General features: G+C 36.3%; 1 protein-coding gene across 1 annotated transcript in view; it reads left to right on the top strand.

Moving 5' to 3' along the window:
* ERP44 (endoplasmic reticulum protein 44) overlaps positions 1 to 17,092 on the top strand; it is a 53,785-nt gene that overhangs the window by 13,251 nt on the left and 23,442 nt on the right. Inside the window, exons 2-4 of the mRNA XM_074897794.1 lie at positions 6,053 to 6,125; positions 7,935 to 7,974; positions 11,097 to 11,212. Of these exons, the coding sequence (XP_074753895.1) occupies positions 6,053 to 6,125; positions 7,935 to 7,974; positions 11,097 to 11,212 (229 nt within the window). The remainder of the gene's footprint in view (positions 1 to 6,052; positions 6,126 to 7,934; positions 7,975 to 11,096; positions 11,213 to 17,092) is intronic.

Here is a 17,092-nt window from a genome sequence, read left to right as displayed (position 1 = left end):
CCCGATTAAACTCAAGATATGGCTCTTGCGTGAAAAATAATAGCAAAAAGATTTTGGTACCAATTTTAAAATTGCTCTGAAAACTTAAGTATTGCTCAGAAGTGATCATTAGTATTTCAAACTAATATAGGTTTGTCTCATAGTCTTACAATGAAAGTAGCTTACATTACTAATAAAATCCCTGCTTAATCAACAGGGATGGCAGGAGTGAGTCTGTATGAAAATGTTCAGGCATAGTCTGGAATCAAGTGGTGACAGTTAAGTCGATCTGCTCTCACTGAGAGAATGAATAATGTTGTTCTTTTATTTTTCCCCACCATTTTCTATTTAGTGTTATCTCTCTCTGCTCTGAACTTTGTGGTTCATTATAGGGCTTCTGGGAACGCCGCCAGTGAGGTGCTCCTGACGGATGGTTCTGAAGCCAAACTTCAGAGGCTCTTACAATGTCTGTCAGCTTCGGCATTGCTGTCTCCTGGGATTGCTTTCAATTTGTATCATCCTACAGCAGGCTGTAAACCCGTCGGCTTCCTGTTGTCCAGGAGTTTAATGCAGACCTCAGAGCAGCAGCAGATTAGTGGCATGCATAAAGAAAAAGGTATTTGGGGACTGAAAGTCAGCCGCAGAGTCCTGTGGGGCTTGGACTTCAGGTAGTAACTTCGACATGTCAGTCTGGATTACATGTGGGCTAGAGCTGGTTGCCAAACATAAAATGAATTTGTGGTAGAGGAGAAAGATGGTTTAGTTGTGTGCCTTTAGGACTTCCCAGCAGGAGAAGGTAAATGGAAAGTTTGGCAAGTGAAAATGAAGACTGTTCTTGTTGACTGCCTTGCAGGTGTAGTACTAATTAGAAATCCTAATGCTCCAAGAATAGATTTTCTGTATTCTTCAAATAGTTTCCTCAGGAAATGAGGACCTCTATTGCATTATGTGAATTAAAAAATAAAGACGTGAAAATGTGCACAGTTAAACTCTTCTGCAAGAAAGTGCTGTGCAAAGTATGAGAAACTTGTAAAAGAAATGCCACTAATAAATCTATAGGCCTGGTTTTTCTGTCCAATTAGCAATTAGAGAACTAACAGCACCAACTGGTAAGAGTAAATTGATAGAAGGCTGACCTAAATCTCCTGAATAACCAGTGGGCTTTATTAATTGTATGTGTGGAGTGGCAATCGAACAGCAACACTGTCAGCAGGAGATGATTTGAAATTGGGTGCGCTTTTACTTCCCCTTTGGAAAACGGGTATGTAGCCTGGCAGAGGTCTACCGTTGGGGGTGAATGCAATGGGTTTTGTCCAGGCATTTTCTTTTGTGTAAGGCTGCTTGCGTAGCCTTGTGCCACATGTCAGAGGAGGATAATGTTGTTTTTCAGGCAGTGCTTTGAGGTCTTTCATTACAAAAAATCCGAAATGTCAGCTAATTTGTAGTTACTTCTCAGAAGGGACTAGTATGGCTCCTTTGCAGAAGTGGCTGAGTCATTTGCTAACTTCAAGTGAGGATCAAAACTGGATCAGAAATACTAGGATTTCTGTAGTAATTAAATTTTCTAGTAAAAACGTGAGCAGGAACCTGAGCTGGTATATTCCTGCTTTATTTGACAGTGTTTCTGAGGACCAGAAGAGTAAAAATACATGTGCCATCTCTTCCTCTTCCCTACCCCCATATGAGCTAAATTTTATCTTTATGAATGTGTTCTTCAATTCCTGACTTTTTCACCTCAGCAATTTGTTCTGCAAGTGTGTAAAGTGTTCTGCATTCATTTTGTTTATTCTAATGTTTTTGTCATTTTTCTATAGGGTTAAATGATTGTGAGTAGATGATAAACACACTTATCTGACTTGTGAAGTTTCACACACAAAAATTTAGTATTTTAGTATTCTGTTATACCTTTACTTTTTAAATCTTTTTGTTTCATAACTACTTAGTTTTACCTTCAGATTTTAGTAGTTCAAGCATTTAAAAAAATACAAATATAAAAATAGAGCTAATTTTATCCCATATAAAGGCAGCAACCTCAGTTGTTTTCAGATGTACTTACATAGCCAATTTTCCTTTTGAATTATTTCTGCAAGATGCTTTCTTCAGTGTGTTTGTAGCTATCTTGTGAAGTCAGCTGGAAATTTTTTTTTCCCCAGTTAAAAATATGAATAGTCTTCCATGTCTCCTTCTCATGTAGGCCGGTAGAATGCAAAGTTTGCATTTAAAAGTAAAAAAAATTCTGAAGACTACTTTTTTGCCAGTATGTTTTTCAGAACATATGTTCAATACCTGTTTTATAAAGTGTATAGCTGACATTCAGAAATTATTTCCTCAAAAATGTCTTGTTTTCCGCCTGTGGGTATCAAGCGCAGGCCTCATCAAAGGTCAGAAAATATTCTCAAAACAGTGTAGCTTCTTAGCAATTTAAATAAGAATTTTTATTCCTTCATGTTAAATATTAATACTTGTAATATCATAAACTCTCTTGCCTCTCATGGGACAGCAAGATTACTGGGTCAAAAGGATGCGTTTTCTTCCTTACAGGCATTATACCTTTATGAAAGGTTCAGCTGAAGTGGGTCTTGCATATTTATTGACATTTCTTCAAGGAGTGCTTTTTTTTTCCCCCTGAATCTATCTATTTATGAAGATTTTGGCACCCACAATTACTTAGTATAAAACATTTAAGAATGTGATGTGATTATGAATATAGTTTGACCAAAAAATTTCATACTTCTAGTGAGAAAAGTATTTCAGTTATCTCAGGTTTTGTGTAACTTCTGGGGAAGGACATTCTTAATCTCAGTATTTTTCCACTACTGTTTAATATAAAGGGGCAATAGGATATACAGCTTAATTTAATTTTCACCTTCAATACATGAAGACATTTGGAGTCTGTGTTTCAGTACATGCAGCTTGCACCACATTTTTACACAACAAGAGTTAAGAAAGCAGTCCAAAATTTTATTCATGCTATAAAGAAGTATTAGTTTTAATTTGCTTTCCCCACATATAGCACAGTCTAGAAGAGGGTTTTATTGGTTAGTAAGCCCTGTGCTTTGATTTTGCAGTTAAATGTTTGCATTACAAGTTAAGGTGTATTGTAGCAATCTACAAATGCAGCTACGGTTCCTGATATATTTAAGTATATCTGCTGAATAACACAGCCTATTTCCCCATTGCAAATAATATGCTTATCTAGGTTATGTTTAATTTATCCTGTTAGACAATATTTGTTGCTGTAAAACTGTATTAGAAAAAGCCATGTGGGTTTAAGAAATTGATATCTTACCTGTTCAGTGTGTTTAGACAATACAAACTGCTGAGCTCCTGTGAAAACAGTTTCACCAAGACCTACTGCAGAAATTCTTTCCAAGTATGAATGCTGATGCAGAACTGTGTGCAGCAGCTAAAAAGTTCCTCCTTTCTAGAGGTTTGCGTGGATTTTCTGTGTAAACAAGCATTGTCCAAGATTATAAGCAGGATAAGTAACTGTGGTCTTTAAGGGTACAATTAGAGGCTCCTGAGACCTTGCAGGGCAGCTGAAAGCCTTGGAACATACATGAGTATGCAAAATCACCTGTGGTAGGGTCGGATGACAGCCAGCTAAATGAATGTTGAGTTATACTGTCCTTTATTGCTTAGAGCAATATTCCAACAGTAGTTGTTAATCACAGTTACTGCTTCAATTGTACACGTTACATCTAACCTAATGCTTGCAACAAGACAGCATGTGTGTACTAACAAAAAACATGCCAGCTCATTCACATGCTTAACTGACCCACTACTACAAATATAACTACTACTACCAGCACCTCCCCATAGCAACACCATGGAATTTGTCATCCCATACACTGCCCAAGGAGTCACTCATCTGGGGGTAATTTGACTGATGTTGACCAGGGTCCATATATGTATCTTCACTCTGCAAAGACTGAAGGCAGAGTCTTCCCTTTTTGCTGTTCAGCAGGCAGCACACCATCATCTTCAAAGGAACTTCCCCAATACTGGCCTGCTGCAACTTGTGCATTGGCATAGCTTGCTTAGTCAATTTTTTTTTTTTTTGACAGACCATGTCATTGTGCAGTTAGTTTCGACTATGGAGCTTACAGTTCAACCATTAGTTTTGTTTCTCTACAGTCATCTTAAAACCACAGTTCAAAGACATTTGTGTTGGGCAGTTTAAGTGCAACAGGAAGGTTGTGCAAACTCCACCACAGATCTTAGACTTACATAAGTATCTTGTCCAGTTACCAGGTGAGAAACACTGGTACATATTTTGTATTACAACAGCTGATGTGTTTACAGCCTGCAGTGTAAGATGGAGTGTATATGCTACCCAGCAGCTTCTGTATGGGACATATGAAAGGTTTAGTATCTTCACTGAGAAGTGTTTAAGGATCCATAAATCATAAGGAGTTGAAAATGATTGCTGCAAATCTCACCTGCGTGCAATTTACAGTGACAGTTTGAGAGCTATTGACAGTGTCTAGCAGAAGTCTACGACAGTTTTCGAAGCTGACCATAATGAAAGTTTGGCTATTTATTTTGAGGCCAATTATTTGATACACACTTGCAACTAATGTTAGAAAACCTGATGTTTGACATCGAATTAGTCTTTTGATAAATTGTTAACAATGTCAAAGGCAGGTGTGCCCTGGGAGCTTCCTACCTGTAGTCATGATTCTAGTATAGGTTCAAGAGAGGTCTCAGGCTCTTCCATAAATAACAGTGATCCTTGTATCCAGCTGCTTACATGACATTATTTGGATGCTTTTTATGCTTCCAGCTAAACTTCTCCTTGGTGTCTTTGGTAAAAGCAGCTGTCACCTCTGCCTCTCCAGACATAGGCAGATTTTCTTTGCAGCTGCAAGGAGTAAACTAAGGCTCTGAGAACATCAATAGTATGTATGTCATGTGGCACAGCATCTCAGTGCGAGGACTAATTCTTCCATTATCATTTGGAATCACTTGTTTCTACCTGGCTCCTTGACCTGTGTGTTCCTGTCAGTTCTCTACCAGAAACCTTTCTTTTCCTTTCCTGCCATCTCTGTCAGCTGAATCATGGAAACTGAGTAGAACCATAGAATCATGGAAAATGAGGCTGGAAGGCATCTCAGTAGAGGGTCTGGTCTGAGCCCTGGCCCTGCTTAGAGCAGTGCTGACTTTGACCAGCTTGCTCAGGATTGAAACATTCACGTCCCAGACCAGAATCTGTATTGTGGTGCTCAAAACCTTGCTCGCTTATGTCTCTCAAAGCAAAAATAAGTGTGAATCACTGATATCCCTCTCACCTGGGATAGAACAGCAACTCTATCTGCTTTTCCCCCACTGTATTTTGAGGTAAAAGAAGAACTGAACCTGTTGTAGTGAATATGAGAGTGCTTTACCATAAAACTGTGTGTTGCTGTGATAGTTGCATTAAGAGTAATATGTGTGTTTCTCTGTAATTGAATGATCTGTCTGACATGTCGGTTTTTATAGTCTCATATGCTGATCACATGCTGGGACTGAGGTGGTGTCAAGAAAAAGTATAGAAGGAGATATAAGACTATAGCTAGTTGAGTTAGATATACTGAAACTGTTTTCTAAAACAGCAATAAAAATGGAGGCAATTGCAAGCTTTGCCTAATGAGAAACTTTTTAGTCAGACAAGCACTGTGACGGAAAGAATTACCTGTCTCTGGGTGAAACCTCCGTGCCTATGCACTTCTGAGCTGAGTGAGATTGCTAAGTAGCTAAAATGTGGTTTCATTTCTTCCTTCAAAGTGAATTTATGAATAGAAGTTATTCTTAAAGGTGCAAAACTTACCTGAAACGTTTCTGCCAACATAACAGAAAATCATATTAAGAGATAGCCAATTTTGCTTTAAATATGAAAGTATGTTATATCTGTAAATAGTGTTTATTTGTATATTTGTAGTACTGCTGTCATCTGAAATGTGTTGACTGATTTACAATGCTTTTACTGTTCTTCTCTACTTCCCTTCTCTTTTGAACTGCAGCATTTAAAATCATGGATATGTTAGTACTGCTGAAACTTCACATACCTTATTGGTTTGCTTTCTCTTTTTAGGTGTCTTGGCTTTTTAATCCAACAAGAAGTGAAATAACAAGTCTAGATAGTGGAAATATAGATGACATTTTAAGTGAGTACTTGTTTGTTTTTTTCTTTGTACTTATACCGTCACTTATCTGTGTGAATCTTGCAGTGTTAACTAAATGAATATACATACTCCAGCTTTGAAAATATGAATTGCATTCGGCATAGAAGTATTAGGTGCTTGTGATCAAAATTAGACGTCTAAACTAACATATTGCCTAGCAAATTACTTCATTGTAATCTCAGTGAGGATTTGAAGTGTCTAAGAAAAATATCTGGTACCTTGTTGGCAGATGGGAATGCTTGATTACATAACCAAAGAGCATTTTAAAAGCTCCCAAAAAACCATCAGCAACCAAAACCCATGGTGATGGGCCTTATGTATCTTGCTTGTTCAGCTACACTTTTACTCAGATTAAGTGTTGTCCTGATTCTGGTTGCTCATAGAAAGAAGACTCATAAATTAAACAGATATGTGTTCCTTGTCTGAAAAGTATGCAGTTTGCCTGTATCTGGTTGTCTTCACAGGAAAAAAGTTGTTACGTTGTTTCACATACATTGAGGGGAAAAAAAAAATCTTTGTATATTTTTATTTAAGTCTACTAGAATCCACCTATTGCAGGATTGCTTTGTGTACTAAATGTATGATTAGGTGCTACCATATCTGTTTGTAAATACCTTTTATACAGTGGTAAATATAAAATCCTTTTGTAAAATGTTATTCATAAGAGAAGTATATGTCAAATGTAAGTACTTCTTAAATTTATCCAGTTACTTTCAGTAAATACTTTATGCCTTGGAGGTAACCCTAAATTTCTTTGTGCTTGTTAATTTCCGGTTTACTGCTTGCATTCCTTGCTGATAAGGAAAATCTTAATGCTCTAATTTTTATCAAAACTGTAGTTTCTCCCAGCCTTCTTGAGAGTCGCCTTTTCCAGGCTTCCAACATCTTAATATTCACCTGTAACTGCTTCATATCTTTGTCAGTAGTGCAAATCTGTCTAGCAACATTTCTGCTCTATAAAGCTATCCTTGATATTCTATAGTTTAAGTATTTATTTCAAGGTTTTTTTCAATGTGTCTAGGCCACTACTACTAAAAATCAGTTTACAGTGTGGTTGCTATATTGTGCAAGATCACAATTTATTTCTGGGCAGGAGATTTATCCTCCTAGTTTTGATATATTTTGCTATTTTTTTTGCATGCAAAAAAAAAATATATAGGAGCATTGTTTCACTACCTCATCTCATATATCCCTATAGTACTGCATTTTTTTCAAGCGTTCCATAGCATTTCTCTTTTCTGGAAACTGAAGATTTCTCTGCTACCGTTTGTCTTGGTATCAAGCTTCTTAGCAAATAAGGCAGGTACCAGAGCAAGCTGAACAGCCAGGCTGCATGTTGGTCATTCTTCTAACCCCAAAATATTTCATCTTTTAAGTGTTTTTATAACACTTATGAATAATCTAGATAATGCTTAAAAGGTTAATACTAGAGTACAACTTCTGGCTTTGAGTGCCTTAATTTTAAATCCAGAATTACTTTTTGTCTCATGTGTCACTTAATTACTTCTTTTGTGTCTTAATACCTTAACTATTGACATTTTTAATGTCTAATATATCAATAAAGTCAATAAAATACTTGACTGAAGGCTTCTTTCATCACTTTCCCATTTGATATAGATTATATTTCAGATAAGATTTATCCTACCAGTTTTCTAGCAGAGTAAGTTGTACGCTGAATAATCTAGAAATATTTGCTTTTGTAGGTTCTGTGAGTATTTTTATAATCTTAGATAAAAGCACTAAGACATTTGCTTCATAATGTGACATTGGGTTTTTTCTTTTTCTTCTCAGACAATGCAGATGTTGCTTTAGTTAATTTTTATGCTGATTGGTAAGTTTAAAAAGTATTTTTCTATGTTTAAACTTCTGTCTTTCGAAAACTGTGTGTTTTGGCTATAGTTTTCTGATTGAAAATACAGTGGTATGTTGCTTTCAAACTAGTTCTTTCCTGTTTTGTTGGGTTTTTATATCCTGTTTACTACCCCTTCTACTCTTCTGTTCTCTTCTGTTTCATTCAGTGCTCCTATCGGGGGAAGAAGCTTCTACAGTAGTATGGAATATCATGCTATGTAATTGATTTTTAGATTATTTTTTTTTCCATCTTAGAAACACAGGTTTCATTTCATTAAGTTTTTTGCTCCTTAACATAGGAAAGTCCAAAATATTAAGTTCTTCTGTTTTCTTCTTTGGTCCCATGCATGTGTGCTAGAAAGAAAAAGGCTCGAAATTACACTAAAAAAATCAATGTCTTCTCTAATCTCGATGACCTTCCAAGTGGAGAACTACAGAAATTATAATTGAGGGATGAAATCTGAGCAACTGAAAAAGAAGAGAATTTGGGGTGGCCAGACTGATCAGACACTGTGAAAGGCATACTTAGAGGGAATGTTTACTTGCCCCTTTTTTTTTTTTTTAACTTGCATAAAAAAATCACTGTTGGAATCAATTTAAGCATCATACACCTTTTTTTTTTGTTGTGTAAGAAGTAATTTTAAAAGCTCTGTTCTGCTTCACCATTAATAATTTCAAAAGAATCTTTAGCATTGAAGAAACCAGAAATGTATTCAGAGAAGATAAAATTTAACGTGCAATTTAATATAGAAAATTAGGTTAGAAAAATAAATAATTTTCTGTCTTCCTTGATTAATCTGGGATGTAAATAGCTTTAATGTAAAGCAATACATAAACCGAGGTACTACACTTTATATATTCTTCTCTGCTGTTTTGCTTTGTGAGCATAAAACACTGGCCTTTCAGAATCAAAGGTTGTGTAGGTGATTAGGTATCTGACTCCTCTGACGTCTTTCACATCCCACTATATGTCATAAGACTGTAGGTTTGTATGGCCTGGAAGTATCAAGCACACAGGTTTACATGAACAGTTTACACTTTGTCTTTACTAGTAATTGTTCAACTACTAGCAGGCTAATTTTAATTGTTTATAAAAGTGATTTTAAAAAATTCATACCCAGTCTTTTCATATAGAATTAAATTCTCAATAAAGATGTTTTGAATGCTTTCATTTAAACTTTGCGTGAAGGTAGGCATTATACCAATCTAAATCAGTTCAATAACTTTGTATATACCTCTGTCATTTTATAGACAATTTTTATGTTCCACTGGTTTGCATCTGTTAATTTGCTACCCCAGACTAAATTGATACATTTAAACCAATATAATTTTTATTCAGAGAGATTACATTTATTTACAAAATAAGTGGTTTGAAATGTCTGTCTTTATTACAATAGGACAGTGAAGTGATGAGTTAAGTAAGAAACTATGTCTGATCTCTTACCTGTTCTGTGCAGAATTATGCTATAAAGGCTGTTTTGTAAATAAATGAAACTTCAGATGGTTATTTTTAGTTTGTGATCTGCAGGTACCTGGTGGATCGTGATCTACTTCAAAACATTTTATTAAAGATAACCAAGGAAAGCAAATCTATGGAGAATAAATTTAAAACACTGAAATTTGGGGTCTATGTTGCCATTGAAAAATCATTTTTAGATTTTGTAAAAGACAAACTGCAGAAAGCTAAAAATGCATGTTCTGATACTTCTGTAATAAAGGGAAAAAGCCAATATTTTAAAACGATGTAGCAAGGTAACAAGCATCCTGTTTTAGGACCTTATTAGCACAGCTCTTTCTCGAACTCATTATTATCAAATGCTCTGTAGAAAAGATTTGCTTTGAATCTAAAGATTTTCATATACTTTGTAAGTTGATTCACATTATAGTAGGCCATAATTTTAACACATTACAGCCTTATGATCATTACCTGTAGGCATTCAGTAGTATCCCCTTAATATAGTATACTGCCAGCCTATGATGTAACGTGGCCTTTGAAAGGGAACAGCTTGGTTTCGTTGGTGTAGATATTCTGCTGTAAGGGTGGACAAGAACAAGGGACAAGAAAGCCATATGTAATAAGCCATATATGTAATGTATACATGCTATGTAAATGTATAGCATACAATTGTGCTGCCAGAGTCAGGTTTATTTCAGAAAATGGCCTTAAGACCTGTTGTTATTTTAAGAGCAAAACCTGCCTCTTCACTTGAATGTTTGCTGTTGTAGTCATAACAGCATCCCCAGGCTATCACTGTTAAGTTTAAGCAGTCTTCAGTGCAGGCTCTTTTATTGCAAGTGATCCATGAGGTCTCATTCTAACAACTTCCACAGTGCCATTATACATCTTCAATTTAAAATTCTGCCATGTGTTTAGAAGAACAGAATATAAAATAAATGTATTGACATCTACTAATAACGGGCTTGTGCACTAGTGTTACCCTAAGCTCCCCAAAGCCACCAAAGTATCTTTACAGTCCTACAGCCTTTTCCATGGGCAGAAAGAAAATATTTGCTTCACAATCTGACATGGCTGGAAGAAGGGACTCATGGGATTCTCTTTGTTCAGTGCTGTAATAGCAGTCTGTTCATTTTCTACCAAACTTGAGCAATAATATAATAAGCAATACTTGTAACTTCTATTGTTGACCCTTATAAAGTTATTTCTGTGATTATTTCTTGAAGGTGGTGGTGAATATTTGAATCTTAACAATCCATGTAACTTCTTTTACTATATTTTTAAAATTACTTCCCCGGGGATAATTCAGGTAGAAAAAATGAAGAACAGATTTTCTGAATAGAATATATTCCTAAAGGCTTATAATTGATTAATGGTGTTTCTTAAGCAGATAAAGCAGTGGGCACATCTTGAACTGTATATGCTTTTAGAATTATTTTTTTCCCCCCACCTGAATTATCCAAGTTACTTTTGAACCTGTTTTTATCCAGTCAGTTACTGGGATGATTACAAATAGATGTGCTTTTCCAGTAGCTTTTCTTTCCTTTTTTATCTCTGAAGGAAAAAGATTGAAATATTCTCTGAGTCATCAAATAAAATATTTCAAATTAATGTTTTGAAGTTACGATTTTGTGTTCTATCCACAGGTGCCGCTTCAGCCAAATGCTGCATCCTATTTTTGAGGAAGCTTCTAACGTAATTAAGGAAGAGTATCCAGATAAGAATCAAGTGGTGTTTGCTAGAGTAGACTGTGATCAGCATTGTAAGTAAATCCCAATTTTGTTTTTTCTGTGCTATCCTGCCAGTAGGTTGCTCATTGTATTGAAGAATATACTAGACAGCAATCTAAAGTGTAGCTGTACTTGCCCCATCATTTAGCCCCGAGTTGCTTGTATACATCAGTGAACCTCTTCTTCCAAATTCGTCAGGGCAGTCTCCAGTGTTGCTTTCTCATTGCATCCATAAACATGCATCTATATCAGTTCAGCCTGTCTCATTTAATGGAGAAAAAAGGGCTGGGATTATAAACTGAATTGGTTTGTTAAGGTGTCAGAGAAGCACTAGTGTAGCAAATTGTGCAAGTCTTCATGACTGAGAAGAGGAAGGAGTAACCTTCCATTGTCGGCCTCAAGATTATGCTTTGCTCTGGTCTTCCTTCCCTCTACGTGTCATAGTGGACTGTAAATTGCCTTTTGCACAGCCAGGAAGGGATCAGAGCTTTTCTGCTTTGCTGTTTGTACACATGTTAACAAATAGTTGCCTGTTTGGGTTTTCCCCGTGCCCAGAAATATATGAAAATGATATATCAAAACTTACTTATTTTATGCTGGTATTAATCCCTGAAGTGGTTTTTTAATCTCATAATAAGTAAAATGTAAGGAACATCTGCTGTGCGTTGAAAGACAAATGGATAGCACTGAGATTTTTATTCTGGTGCTTTTTGTAGTTATAGGATCAGTTGTATTGTTTTATGTTTCTGAAAAAACAACATTTGCAGGCATAACTTTTTTACAGTGGCTTGTGATTCCCAAAGAATACTAACCAGAAATTCAGTTCTAATCAATACTGGTTATAGTACTTGGACTCTACAAAACTGTTCATTTATAAGAAGAGTTACACTTGGAAATGTGAGGAATCACTGTGCAGAGTTATTAATTTGTATCTGCAGTGTATCCCTGAGACTTCCCATGGACCTAATGGTTGTGTTTTAGTGCTGTTACAAAACCTCTAAAGAGAGAACTTTATAGGACAGGAAAAAGGTCAGTTACATATCTATGAAAAGTAACATTTCATTTACATTTTTCTTTCCATTTTGACAATCTAATTTTTTTTATGTTAGAGAGGATTTTTCCTTGTCATGAGAATTCTTGTCCTGAAGTGTCTTGTTCTTACTTGCAGATTTAACAGTCAGTAAATCCACTTGAGCATCTTCCACTGACACCATTTTGTGCTCTGATTTTGTATGCATGCATGTAGTTGTCTGACAAGAAGAGCACCTGTTGTGTGATCTTGATAGAGATCTCAAGCATAAAAAAAAAAAAAAAAAAAAAAAACAAAACCAAACAAACAAAACTTTGAAGGGAGCAAACAGTATCAACTCAGTATCTGAAATGTAAAATAAGCTGCTTCTTCCAAGCGTCAGGAGTGGCCAAGGAGATTGATTTATGTCTTTCCAAAGATCCGTAAAACCAGTTCCTGACCACATTACAAACTTAAATGCCTCTGGGATTAAGTCTTTGAATCACTGAGATATAGGATCCCCTTTATAGCCTTAGCTGGAGAAGAGACATGACAGTATTCACCCAGGGTATGCGAGCAGCTTTGAAGCATTCAGCTTCCTTCCTAACTTGGAGTGGTAGGGATGTGTTTGGGAATTGATAAAAAAGTTTGCACATAGGTGTACTTTAAGAGCAGTTACCTTAGACATGTGCTTGTAGAATCTCCTCCTCTGAGCAGATCTGGTGCCTTGAATACTGTGTAGAACAGTGCACTTCTGTAACTGCATGCAGGATTTCTAGAGCAGCAGCAGAATGGAGAGGCATGGCTGTACTTAGTGTTTTGCTTCACAAGATATGCTTTAGTCCCCTTGACTTTTATAGTATTTTTTTGTCTCTCATTAGAACGTTGTCTCTGTTAAGTGAATGTTTTCCTAACTCCTTCTTGAACAGCCTTTTCTAGAATCTAGAGGTTTGGGTTTTTTTTGGTTGGTGGGGGTATTTTCGGCTTGGGGGGAGGAGATGTTATTGGTTTTGGTAGTTTGTTTTGTTTGGGTGGGAGTTTTCTGTTTGAGTTGGGGGGAGGGACCTGGAATACCTTCCAGAGCTCAAAAATACTTAACTACATTTTCAACTGCTTTTGTTTTCTCAGTTGTTCTCTTCTGCTTCCAATCACCCATCCATATGATGTGTGCTTGGGAGATCTAAACCAAAAGCGTAGCATTAAGTATTCAAATTTGCTATCCTTAAAAGTCAATTTTCAAGTAAGGCAGTGAAATCCTTTGAAGGAGTATGTTGAAGGCAAAGCCTGATATGCGGTCTCTGCTGAAGTTTTCTTACTGAGTTTTTTTGTCTTTGTTCTGAGATCTGCTGCAGGATCTACACAAATAAACTGCCCCGATCTTTGCAATTGTAGAAAAGAAATGCCCTTGTAGCAAGCATTTTGATTGTTTTTGTATCAGCTTATTAAACTAGTCACTCTATATACAAAAGTAATTTCAAGTATATACTTTTGTATATATTCTAACATTTTCAGTGATAGTTTCTCAATTTGAATCAGTTGGGGGTGAGTAAGGAATTAAGGACATTCATAGTTTCAGTTGTCCTGTTTTTTTACAGTTGTCCTTAATAAATGAGTTTTATCTCAGTGTTTAGCAGTCTGGTTTGGCTCATGTTTTCGTTGAGTCAAGATATTGACAATGAGACTTGCTACAAAATTCTGACAAAAGACTGTAGTAAAATCGTTATCAACTAAAGTCCTTACTTATTTGGTGCAACTTCAGTTGCTTCAGTAACTCAGAGTCTTTGAGCTGCTGGATGCCTAGTGTTTAGCTGTGAGATGTTTTTGTCTTAGCAGTATGTGCCTAAGAAAATTTCCCCCACCCTAGTATTTGAAACACTTCTGATCTTCTTATACATTCATTGAATTGAGTTCATCAGACCTTGTGACGGAGAGCTAAGGCTTGGATGGAGGAAGAGATGTTACAGCAGAGCAGATATTGTCTGTCTTCCCCTGGGAGTAGGTGTAGTGAGCTAAGTAGTATGAGGCAGCCAAGAGTTTTGGTCATTCTTTTTATTACTGTAATGCCATGAGTTCTTTCTGTTTACTCTTTGTGTCCCTAATTTAAGAAGTAGATGAGCATGGCTTCTACTGCAGAAGCTGTAAAATGTGAGAACTAAAAAAAAGTCCTATAATGACAGACCAAGTTTTTTTTCCCCAATTTGCATTGCCTTTTTGAATTAAAATAGCAAAGCTGTATGTGATTCATGGTTTCTAGTGTTTATTTGCTGGGTTGTAAGCAGTGGTATTTCACGGCACACAGTTATAGGGTATTTCCTAAAGTTTTAAGTATTTTAACTTTGATTGTAATGTATGTAATAGCAGCTAAGAGGGTGAATGTTACTTGGGCCTGCTGTAGTAGTTCTAGTAAATGCTAGAATCAAGATTGTTATTGCCTTTTTCCCCTCTGTTTTACCTTTATATTTTTGTACGTGTTTACATATTTTAGCAATGTTAGAAGGTTTATGCCAGTATTTTGGGGTTTGTTATGCCTGCAGATTTCATACCACTAGTAGTTGACTATTAGGATGATGTTCTAGAGATGGTAGATTATTTGCATTACAAATGATCTGTTTCTTTTTGAAGCCAAGACTCTGTAGGGAATCCAAATAGCTGATTTCAGGCCACTCAGAAACAGCTTTCAGAATGGTCAGCCAGGCATAGATACTTCCCATTTAATGCACTATTATTGAAGCACACTGCAGGGCCCAGCAGCTCACACCAGCTCCTGAGGGTGAAGCAAATTAAAGAGAATTATTGATGCACTGCCAAATGTTTGATGCTTAATGACAAAACCATCATTCTGTCTGCTCTTATAGCCAATATAAAGATGTTTTTCTGGAAAGTGATAGGCCCCAATATGATTAAATACAAAATCTAAATATTAACACCAGATTAAGCCTCTATGTGTTATATTCTACAGCAGTTTATAATATAGTGGAAGATAATTGTAACTGAAATGTGTAATTTAAGTCATCAGGCTGTTTTTAAGCTGATGTGGAACATAAAGTAAGGTAAATCTGATGAAGCAGGTACTCCATCCGTTTCCAAGACCCCATCCTTTTATAACTTAGAAATATCTAAGTTCCACTACATTCATTGCTGTTAAAGTCTTTGGTGGGTTTGGTGTGTTTGATTTAGCAATTCACTTACCTTAAAAATTATGCACCTCCAGGTGCAATACCTAGTAAAAGCAGCCTTCCATATATAATTACAGAAGATCTTTCTGCATATACATTATTAGGAAAGTTTTGGTTTGGGGGTTGGGTTTGTTTTCTTTTTTGGTAGGGGTTTTTTATGGTTTTTTGTCCTTTGTGTTAAGCAGCAATGTTGGAAACTCGGTACCATGGATTTCCTATGTTCTCTTCTCTGTGAGTGAATATTGCAATATAGAACAACACATGTTTCTGAAGGAGAGTTTGTATTTTGAACAGTTTCTATGAATTCAATATTAGGAGTTACAGTACAGAATTCCTATGAGTTAAAATATATATTTGGGCTTTAATTCTACTGCACCATTATTTCCTTTGGGTTTTGAGTTAAAAAATAATAAACAGCTGGTTTGAATAAATCTTTGTGCTTCCAAACAGAAAACTTTTCACCAGTGGAGTGTTGAGAGGTACTTTGCTAGACAGACTGTTTAGGGAACTAGTGTTCTTTCTTTGAAAATGTCCATGAGTAGTACTCTCATTCTCTACTGTGAGCTGTTGATCTCTCTGGGTCTGGCCATTCCTGTAATGTGTGCTAATGTTAGTTCTTCAGAGAGTTACTTAGATTGTATTGCTACTGTTCCTTTAAGCAAAATAACTCAGTACGATAACAAATTTGGAAATTCATAAATGAACTATAAATTAAACTGTAAACAAGCATGAGGATTTCATTGCATTCCTGCTATTTTGCCTTGAAAAAAAAAAATGTTGGTCTGAAAGAGTTATCATTGGATAAAATAAAAAGTGGCAGTTATTTGGAGGGGTTGTTGATGTCTCTCCTCAGGAGAGCCATTTTGTTAACCTGTCAGAAAAGGTTATGGGGATGCCTGCTGATGTGGCCCCACCCAGAGCAGGCATAGCTGTTGTGAATGCTCCTCTTCAACAAAAGTGGCCTAGATTTGCTGTTACTCAGCTTCTTAGTAGCCACGTTAGATGTAGAACATTGGTTGCTTTTCTTGTACCTGTTTTGGTCCATCATACAAGTCACCAGTATCACAGTCACTAGGATAGGATGCCTAGTTTAGATGGTCTCCCAAGTTCCTTTCTAATTCTGCTTCCTGTGAATGTTCCCAGGTCTGACGGTTGTGTGCAGGTGTCATGAGAGTAGTAGTTTAACTGGGAAGAATTAATGCTGTATTATGAAATACTCAACAGTATGGTGAATGTAGTGCTGTATGTAGAGAAGTAGGAGGCAAAAAGGCCCTTTTAAGTGAACTTGAGAGAAAAAAGCTTGCAGAATAATAAGTAAAAAGATACCTATCAAAGACAGATTTCATTTCTCCTCTGTAGTGTGCCCTGGCAGGTAGCCTGAGGGACTTCAAAAGATGTGATTGATCTCAAGTGAGCACGCAGAATACTCATTTGGTAGTCCAAGCTTCAAATACATAGCTGAAGGAATTTGTTACCTTTGAGATGGAAGGTATTCCATAAGAGTGAGGAAGAGTTAAAGTGATTTGACACAAGAAAAGATTAGTGTTAGATCCAGTATATTCAAGCTATATATTTGTAGCTATGCAACTCCCACAACCATCACGTAAATACAAAATTAGGAAATGCCGTAGCTTGGTTTGTGCTAGCTCTTCCTCGGACAACATGAAGACCCTCCATAGAAAAAGGGACACTAAGAGTATTTTCAGGAAACTATTTTTGTGGGGTTT

The sequence above is a fragment of the Athene noctua genome, chromosome 2 (genome assembly GCF_965140245.1).
Source record: "Athene noctua chromosome 2, bAthNoc1.hap1.1, whole genome shotgun sequence".
Classification (NCBI taxonomy): domain Eukaryota; kingdom Metazoa; phylum Chordata; class Aves; order Strigiformes; family Strigidae; genus Athene; species Athene noctua.
The sequence above is the reverse complement of the archived record's forward strand: the minus strand, read 5'-3'. Positions and strand labels throughout refer to the sequence as shown.